General features: G+C 43.5%; 1 protein-coding gene across 1 annotated transcript; it reads right to left on the bottom strand.

Moving 5' to 3' along the window:
* Nucleotides 1-1,586: 1,586 nt before the first annotated feature.
* LOC119376188 (protein scalloped) lies at nt 1,587-10,093 on the bottom strand. Its single transcript, XM_049411376.1, has 6 exons — nt 10,031-10,093; nt 7,579-7,662; nt 4,909-5,075; nt 4,105-4,186; nt 3,064-3,216; nt 1,587-1,782 (listed from the first exon to the last, which is right to left on the bottom strand). The coding sequence occupies exons 1-6, from the start codon at nt 10,091-10,093 to the stop codon at nt 1,669-1,671; spliced, it is 663 nt and encodes a 220-aa protein (XP_049267333.1). The 3' UTR covers nt 1,587-1,668.
* Nucleotides 10,094-10,426: the final 333 nt, after the last annotated feature.

Here is a 10,426-nt window from a genome sequence, read left to right as displayed (position 1 = left end):
TTTAGGCGTCTAGTTCTTTCCCTCATTATGATGAACCAACTAGCCAAGCAACAAGTACTTCTAAGTTACATCTGAGAGGCATTATGTGCACTTTGTGCTGTGGCTAATGACGATGAATTATGGCTGAGCCCTTTGTAACGGGTTGAAAGCATTCAACGACTCACTCCTTGAGCAATTCGCATTTTGTGACGCCAGGTTGCTATTTTACTTTTCTGCCACGCTATATAACATATCTTAACACGACTGCTTGCCCGACATGACGCCTGTATAGAGTATTTTTGCGAAGAAGTTACAAGCACCAGCGTGACACTGTGGTGGAATACTCGACTGCCACGCACAGCTAGGCGCGAGTTAAAATTCCATCCGATCCTACAAATATGTTCTCATTTCGTTTTTTTTATATTTCACGCGATAACGGTTACGGACACCGGCGGCGGACAACTATGGCGCCGAAATCGGCTGTTGTGATCTCATAACAGCTTTTGTTGTAACAAAACTTCGGTGCCGACAATGCCCTCTCCACGCTGGCCTGCGTGACAGGCGCGCAGAAGTCCACTTGCGTTAATATAAACATCTCTGGTTGCCACTGTTTTCGTTTTTTCGCATAATTTCAACATATCTTTGCGTTGGAATTCCTGCCTGAGGTACGCGCTAATACTGTACTCTGAGATGTGCATAATTGCTCGCGTTGCATGACCTCAGTTGTTCCGGATTGCCAAGTGTTCTCGTGAACCGAAAAATGATTAAAAAATGTCGGTTTCACTCCGGGACAAAATAATAAAGTTTCGGTTACGTTTTTGTTCCCGTCAAAAATATCGTTTTTTTCCGTTTTCGTTTTTGGTTTTCGTTCTCGTTCCGACACACTGGTTGACGTCAATGAAAGCATAAGGGGCATTACTTGTAGTCTTTAACTCAAGAGCAGTACCTTATGCGAAATCAGTTAAAGTGGGCAAGAACGATTTGCCACCTTTGAAGACCCAGTCCACAACCTTCGAATTACATGAATTCATTCTTATGCTTCATTTAGCACTGACATGGGACAATTTTGCACTAAAATGATAGCACAAGTGCATTTTTTGCCAAACTGGCTGGCCGTTCAACCACTGTATGCAAAAGGATGGTCAATTTTCTTTTCTCTTCACATTTGCATCAATCATCATAAATACAGCATTAAAACATTTTTAAAATGACAAGCAGAACTTCCTGCCACATTAACCAAGGAGTGGGGCGATTGAAAAAGACGCGCCGGGAAAGTATTAACCAAGAAAGTCGTCAATGTGTAACAAAAATTGCAGGTAGTGCAGAAGCATCAGAAAATACAATCGGGCGGCACTCGCACTCATATCGCAGAAATGACAAGCAAAATAAAAGTGGTCGAAAGCCGGGGAAGTAAAACAAAAAACGGTTGCGAATGCCCGACACTCGCGCACCGATAAAAGGAAGGCATAAGAAAGCACCAACACGAATTGCGGAAGGCTGAACCGAGGTCGAATCATCGCGGTGGCACTGCTATTTACAGATGATGCACTTTTTTTCTTTTATTTCTCTTCATGTCCCGACCACACAGGCACCTTCTTGTTTTTTCCATCTCTTATGTGGCGTCTGTGGGCGGGAGGCTGTGGTGGATGTGAGGCACTGAAAAACTGGCGAGGAGGTGCACCGAGGCACTCAGTCTTTGACGAGACGATAGATGTGATGCTGGGCTCCGTGAACACTGGTGGAGACCTCAAACACGTATGCGATGCACAGAAGCGTCTCCTGGGAGTCTCGATTGGTCACGACCTGTAACATGAATCGTTGGTGAAGTCCAAATCATGCATATAACGCTTGCAAAATGCTCCGATTATAATAATATTATAACAATAATTTATTTTTATCACTATGTGATGGAGGAGAGCTGTGGGTAAAAGCTGCTCTTCATAGGGGTCCTTTGGTTTAACAGCCTGGTTCTCGATTTTGAATTATTTATTTTTATTCAACTTTTCATTTTGTAAGCATTTTGTCGAGGAAAGCATTGCGAGACATTTGTATAAACACATGTAGAGTCGTGGCCGATATATTTCCTATTGTGTGTTGTGTCTCTCTATCAAGAAACAAAGGACACAGTTAACCACAACTGAAATTACCCGAGCAAGCTGCAAAACTAGTTTCATTTAGATCTTCTATGCATCAGCCATCCTGTTTCATGAGGTCATCACTTCTATCCAAAACTGCACTATCTTCATGCGGTGCCTTAAGCACAGAGAAAATTGTTCTTGCTAGTTTTTGATAGACATGAATCAATAGAACGTGCTCTATCTTTCTGATTACGCAAACTGCATAGAAAGCAAGTGCAGCCTATTTTTTGATATTTCAGGCTCTCATAGCCTTGAACAGCAGGATTTAATCATGTATTGCTAGCACAACATCTTAGACGTGAAATGTTCAAGTTGTTTGAGTCTCACATGGCGACTATTTTCTTTTGCATCCTCACAAGTTTCATCCTTCAAAAAAGCCAGCACAGCATGTATCAGCCATGAAGCAGAGCTCCTCCAGTGACATCAATGAATCCCCAATGATAATACTCATGCCGTGGCTGTTGATGCATGCGCGTGTGCATAGATTATATATATATAGAGAGAGATACAGAAGCTTTTCATTAGAGCAGCTGCTAGTGCACTGCAAATTGTTATTGTATCTGCCTTACTAAGTCACTGTCTTCAAAAGTGGCCCTGCTGTGAGGTATCTTATAGATGCCACTGTCACTCGGAACACCCTCTGATTTTCTTGTGCAAGACGCACTGGCACTGTAAACGTATATTACATGTTTTCACACATGGTACACGTCATACCTTATGAGAAGACAGCCTCTGATTAAAACTGAGTTCTCATAGTATGCATGTTTTTCTCAAATAAAATAGCCTTCATGTGCCGGATAAATAGCTATGTCATTCTGTATGTTGAGACCAAAGCACAGCGACAGTCTTGTCTGTTTAGTCTGAATAGCAAGTCAACGCTGTTAAAAACATAAGAAATTTTCATAAAACCAAGGTTTTCAGCCGTGCAAAGTTCTTTGTTCCTTACCTGTAGTATTGTGAAGTTCTCGAGGACACTGTTCATCATGTACTTCTCAGGCAAATGCTTCAACTTGTGAATGAAGTTGATCATGTATTCGCACATTGGTGATCGATGAATTCTATACACGAAACGGCCATTCTCAAACCTTGCATACTCAGTCTGCAAAAAAGAAAGGACAAAGGAAAATTGCAAACAGCTTGTACAAACCATCCTGGCTACGTTAAACAATATTTTAAATAAAAATTATCTCACTTCGTCAAAGTGTGTGACGGAATAACAAATGAAATTGGTTGTCAATGTGTCAGAGTGCTAGCAATGAGGCACTATTGAACTGCTAGTATTTAATACAATTCTTTGTGTACCAGCTACATCATATTTTAGTACATACAGCCTACACCTTTGTATAGTTTGTTTCACCAGTTAAAGTACTCAAACATATGAAAGGCTGAGCCACAAAAGTAATTGCATGCAATGCTCATATTTACCCAATTCCATGCAGCACTTGTATCATATTTACTGAATCTGGCAAGGATGGTAAAGTATAAAGCAGCAGAAGCAGCAGTCTCCAGGAAGATTTCTTTCCTTTTACTGTTTGCTTTCGTATCAGTCAAGTGTCCTGAAGTTTGGCATGGCTTCACAGTAATAAATATTGAATTAATTAAGTAAAATTTTGTCTATAAAAGTAGCTTCAGGGCAAAATTAAGGGATACTGCGGTGAAGCCTGACAAGCATTTTTTTCGACCACATGTAGCTGAATTAGTCAAGCCTGCCGTGTGAGGTATCTGTTGATAGGGAATGTCTTAAAGGCAACTAAATGTTGTTGCTCAACAAAGCTGTCTGCACTGTATACCAGAATTTCAATCAGTCATTCATTGATTGAAAAAAACACATTTAAAAATTGGCAGTTGTGGGCCTGCATTGTCATAAAACAGACCAGATCATGGTGTGCAACAAAAAAAACTGATCAGATTCATACTTTAATAATTTACATGCACAATAATGTCAATGAAAAATTAAAGTGTTAGCAGTTGCAACAGCCATACGTACCTCAACTTTCTCAACAACCTGCTTCCCAAAGGAGCAAACCTTTGTGGAGCAAGTTATTGTCATGTTGTCATTACTTTCATATCTGCAAAAGAAATCGTAAAAATGTTATTAGGAATACTGTCTTATAGAAATGTATATATGCAGGAGACTGACAAGAAAAGCCCACCAATCACAATGAAACTGTTTTTCTGCATCCTGTAATATAGTATGTGTACTGCAGTTTCCCATGCGTTATATTACTACAGAAGTGCGCACATTTTATAAGTACAATTCATGACTTTTAGAAAAACAGGAGACAGGAATAAGATTTAAGAAAGAGCATTGTGTATGTTCTAGGCATACATCCCATTCCTGTACTGTTGTGCACACAAGTGCGATCAATGCTTCACTTCGGGGTAATTTATTTCAAAGATTTCGAGCATTTGTTTCAGGCAGCCCAATACATTGCGTTCAGGGCGTACATTTTTCTTTTTTGTGATATATCTGCCTGGGCATTGAGGTTAAAGATGATATGTTGCCCAAGAAAACCCCACTCCCATGCTTTGCTAACAGCTGCTAAGAGCCAATGATCTATTATATATAAACAAATACAGCAAATAAATGAAAACATTCCTTGCTAAATAGTAACAGCATAACTTAGTTTTCTTAGCCATGTTTGTTTCACTATTCTTGAGGATTAATGTGTATCAACAGTTCGCCAAAATAATGACATTCCAAGCTGCATTGCAACATTTGGCAATTCCATCACTGTTAATTGTTATGCGGCAAGCTGGTGTTCGGGATGGAGCAACACCTGGTACTCACTGACTAGTGACGCCGTAGAAGACGCCAGCTTCGTCCTGAATGCTTGTGTTGAGATCGGCCCAGAACTTGACCAAAAAGAAGGCATCTTGGGGACCCTTGTCATACAGTTCCTTAAGGCCCCCCTTCTTTTCGGGAAACTTGTCATAAATTTGCCGTATGTCCACCGCCTTTGAGATACAGTAAAAAAGCAACCATTGACAACGCAGAAAAGGACAAACGGAAAGAGGGGCACATTGCCATTAAAATAAGGCTTCTTCGTGAATCTTAAAATGCTATGACGTTAAATGTGAGCTTCAACGCCTTCCTCGTACTCAGTGTTGTAATACTCGTACATATTCATACCACCGCGAAATACACTCAATGCATTTCCTGTCGATATTGGATGATTTCTGCACAATCAGTGTCAATGCAGTGCTGACAGCATGCAAACAATTCTAAATTTCCTATACTTTTTATACGATCGCTAATATATAGTACTATGCGATTCGTTCATCACATGACATTTACGTGCTGGCTTGCCTATTATAGGCTACAGAATTAGCAACAGCAAAGAACACCAAAGGGGACAGAAGAATAAAAAGAACCCTCTGATGTCCCCTCCGGTGTTCTTGCACTGTGACTAATCCTTAGAATGTTGTGCCAATGCACTTAGTCCTACACTCGGTCTGTTATAGACTATCCAAGCCAAGCCGATGCAATGTTCCAAGTTGCGTTTTGCTCTTCCAGAATATGAACGTATCAGAGGACGTTATATGTATGTTGAGAAAATGTGTGTGTGTATGTCAGAAAGACAGTGCAGAATGAAACAGTGAACACCATTACATCATTTCACTGCAGCACCTTGCCTTGTCCATTCAGTATCCACGCGCGTATATGTGATGGAAATAACATTACTTTCAGTGTGGTCCATGCTTTGAAGGAGTGGTGACACAAGAATTTGGACACAATTTGACTTGCATCACATTAATGGATACATATGGGTGCTATCTGTACAATATGAGCGACACATACAGCTTAAAAAGTATTTTAATTGAGTTTTGAAGTACGTGAAAGTGCCGAATCGGAAGTAGAAGCAAAAAGCGATGATGTCATTGTGCGGGGCCTTTTTGTAAACAACATACGTCACGAGTTCTGGCCGGGTTATCGGAGGCATGTACGAGACTGAAAACGCTAGTGGCGACACCTGATGATGCATAGCCTAACCAGAGACCCACAAATTAACATAGCAATGACTTACCCGCTTACTGATTGTGTAAAGCATTAGCAGTGAGATAATCAGCAACTGACAGTATTCTCATTGCTTTTTTTGCGACAAGAACAGTAATGCGACTGATAAAACAGAAAAAAGTATTGTATTTGGACAAAACACTACAAGGTGTCGCTACCGGTTCCGCGGCTGCTGCTACTACTGCAGCCGTCAACAACACCGGTAACCAGGTATACGCAAACGTTAGGAAGTCTAAACAAACAAAAGCTCTCTGTTGCAGGGATCGTATTGCGTAGTGGACAGATAACTGCTTCGGCATTCCAACGTGCGTACGTGGCATTGGTATGCCTCGAGAACGCAGTGTTGCACAATCTAAATAAGAGTCAATAAAGCGTACATCACGTCACTTGCATGTTACACATAAACATGTTAAAGGGACAGAGCGTGCAAACACGGACACAAGAGAGAAGTCAAAACATCACAAACGGCGTTTGTGGTGTCTTCTTTCTTGTGTCCGTGTTTGCACGCCCTGTCTCTTTAACATGAATACTTATCAACTAACTCAACTCTCTTATTTTAAACACATAAACACTGTTACAGGGCGACAATGTTGCGATTTCACTTCTTCGTTCGTCACTTCTCAACCTGCTACTTTACAAATGATCGAAGCGAAAATGTTTCAGCAGGTCTAATGCGGCGGCTGCTCCAAGCCTCAAGGAAAACGTCGCCTTAGTTGGACGACAACGACAAGAACAACATCGCAGCCACCGGCGAGATTCGCGAAGTGAATCGAGCTTTTCTGAGTGTTTTTTATACTCCTCCCAGCTCTTTCGTCCATCGCCGCACTAGGTAAGCAACGTTGTTTGACGATTCAGTAAACAAGCACTCGCAACGCCCAACACAGCAGACGAAACAGCAGCGCTGACAAAACGGCAGAAGCTGGCCAGCGATGTCACTGGCTCTCGAGGTCACCTGATAGTATTTGTTAACGAGCAGGCCGACTACGTCACGGGGCCACCGAGTGTTCTTAGAAATTGAAACTGCTTCCGGTCGTAACATACGAACACATAATTAAACATTCGTCTCGCGCTGGGGTAAATGAGTTTCGTTGCCGCTATTATCGAGTCGATAGCCACTGATTAAGAGCAAAAAACAAAGGTTCACAAGTTTTCAGTCACCACTCCTTTAACAAAAGCTTCAAGAAAACACATCAGTGAGTGACTTTGGCTTTCCTAGCATTACAGTTGGAGTGCTGGTTTAAGCTTGTGAACACAGTATGTAAGGGTGCTGAAAGATGGCATCGTCACCGACAAGAGGTCATCTGGAAAGCTGGACACTTCCCCTACTAAAAAAGATAAGATAAAAATAATTGCACGCAGTTTTGTGCTCACTCATTCCCCACTGCACAACCAACTTGCCCAACTGTATACAATATTATAGCAAACACCTATAACATGCCTCACCTCCAGAAGTGGATCTGTGTAGGTAGGTGGGCCACCAATGTGCACGAACAGATGTTTGTTACACTGCAATGGAAAGAATGACAACTTGTAAATGTGAAGGCAAGAGCTGCACACATTTCACATCAATAATGGAGAGCATTGATAGAAAGCATTAATAAGCAAGGTTACCCTAGCAACTTATTTTTTTATAATATTTGTAATACATAAGTCTGTCCAAATAACTTACTATATGGGAACTATGTGGGCACTTCTTTAAGTTTTGCATGTCAGCTGCATCCCCAGTTGCATTGCTGTTATGTTTAGCTGTTTGATTATTAATTTAAGGAAGGAAGGAAGGAAGGAAGGAAAACAAGCGGAAAGACAGGGAGGTTAGCCAGTTCTTAGACCGGCTGGCTACCCTGTGCTGGGGGAAGGGGTAAGGGGGATAAAAGATGATAGAAGAGAGATGTTAGAAAAAAGGAGAGCCAGAAAAGGAAAAAGAAAAAGAGATGGGAAAAAAAAGGAAACGAGAATATGTCACTTCTTAGAGTCTGTCTCTAAGACCAGTTGTCCGCAAGAAGCGCAATAATGCTTTTAAAGCCTTCTGTGCTGACGATGGACTCGGCCAGGGTCCCAAAACCCTTTGTTCCGACAAAGGGCGATTATCAAGTTTATCTAGCGCATTGGAAAGTTCTTGTCTTGGCGCACTGAAACGGGGACACTCACACAGAAGATGGGAGATCGTTTCTTCGCAGCTGCAGTAATTGCATGTGGAGTTGTTGGCCATTCCAATCAGACAGGAGTAGGCATTCGTGAAGGCCACGCCAAGCCACAGGCGGCACAGAAGCGTCTCCTCAGCTCGCGATATTCCTGACGGAAGACGGAGCTGGAGATTGGGATCCAAGCTGTGTAGACGAGCGTTGGTGAATTCAGCCGAGTTCCACTGGGCAAGTGTGAGTTCACGTGCCAGCGAACGAAGTCTTGTAGCTGCGTCGGTTCTGGAGAACGGTATATCTGCGTAGTGGTCACTGTCATGTGCAGATCGGGCGGCCTCATCCGCACGGTCGTTACCGTATATACCACAATGACCCGGTATCCACTGATACGCTATGTTGTGTTGTTTCTCGACTGCATGGTGGTGGAGAAGCCTTATAGCAGCGACTAACTGCTCATTAGGTCCATAACGAAATGGCGACATAAGACATTGAAAAGCTGCCTTGGAGTCAGAGAAGATGGACCAAGCTTGCGAAGGTTCTTCAATTACAAATTCTAGTGCTGCACGGATGGCGGCGAGTTCTGCGGTCGTTGATGATGTCAAATGCGTTGTTTTGAATTTTATGGTGATTGACTTCGCGGGAATAAATACTGCCCCTGCTGAGCTTTCAGAAGAGACAGAACCGTCCGTGTAAATGTGAAGGCGTCCGCTGTGTTTCTCGTGCAGGTACAGTAGTGTGGCTTGTTGTAGGGCTAAATATGACGACTGTTTCTTCTTTTGGATTCCGGGAATGGTGAGTAGGGCTTCGAGTGGGTGTAGACACCACAATGGTAACGGCGGTCTTTCTGCATGCTTGAAGGTCGAGGGAATCACTGTTCGATGTGATGCTACAGTACCGCTGAACGCAGAGTGCGGCCTAGATGTAGGAAGTGAGGCGAGGTGGTGCGACGGAATCCGAGCAAAATGTCTGATGTGCATTCTCAAAGCATCGACGCGTATGTATGTAGTGATTGGATGGTCACGCGCGATGACGACAGTCGCTGCTGTAGATGTGCATCTCGGAAGGCCAAGGCATATTTTCAGTGCTTGAGCTTGAAGCGACTGGAGGACACGTACGTTCGTTCTTCGGGTTTTACAAAGCACAGGTAGGCTGTAGCGCATGAAACCGAGGAACAGAACGGTGTAAAGTTGAAGCATCGCTCGCACAGATGCACCCCACGATTTTCCAGCAAGAAACCTTAAGACGTGGGTGATCATGGTCAGTTTCTTCTTCATGTAGGCGATGTGAGGGCTCCAGGACAGGTCGCGATCGATTATGACCCCCAGAAAGCGGTGGGTCTTCTCATAAGTGATAGCATGGCCGTTGATTTTAATTACATACGGGCCCATCGCCTTGCGCGTGAAGGCAACAAGTGAGCACTTTTCTGATGACAGCTCCAGCCCCCGTCCTTGAAGGTACTTTGTCGTCAGTGTAGCCGCTCTCTGAAGCCTGGCACGTACGTGAAGACGCGTCACCCCCGAAGCCCAGATGCAGATGTCATCGGCATATATTGATAGATGAACAGACCGTGGAAGTGCGTCAACCAGGCCGAGAAGCGCTAAGTTAAAAAGTGTGGGGCTCAGAACTCCACCTTGAGGCACGCCGCGACAGGTGTAATGGTGCGTGGTTGGACCATCTTCAGTCTGTACAAAGAAGGTCCTGGCCTTCAAATAGCTGTCAATCCATTGGTAAACACGGCCTCCTAATCCAATACTTGCCAAGACATCCAGAATGGCTTCATGCGATACGTTGTCGTAGGCGCCTTTCACGTCCAAGAACATCGCCGCAGTTAATCTTTTAGGCTCTTTTGCTGTTGCACCGACGAAACCAGGTCGATAACGTTATCGATGGACGACCGTCCACGCCGAAAGCCGGTCATAGCCTCAGGGTATATCTTATAGTGCTCCAAGTACCACTCTAGGCGAGTCAATACCATCCTCTCCATCACTTTTCCAAAACAGCTGGCAAGTGCGATGGGGCGATATGAGGTCAAGTCTAGAGGAGATTTACCTGGCTTAAGCAGAGGAACGAGGCGGCTGGATTTCCACGAAGACGGTACCAGTCCGTTGCACCATGAGTCATTGTACACGGCCAGAAGGGCACGCCGAGCTGCT

The sequence above is a fragment of the Rhipicephalus sanguineus genome, unplaced genomic scaffold, assembly GCF_013339695.2.
Source record: "Rhipicephalus sanguineus isolate Rsan-2018 unplaced genomic scaffold, BIME_Rsan_1.4 Seq1117, whole genome shotgun sequence".
NCBI classification, from domain to species: domain Eukaryota; kingdom Metazoa; phylum Arthropoda; class Arachnida; order Ixodida; family Ixodidae; genus Rhipicephalus; species Rhipicephalus sanguineus.
The sequence above is the reverse complement of the archived record's forward strand: the minus strand, read 5'-3'. Positions and strand labels throughout refer to the sequence as shown.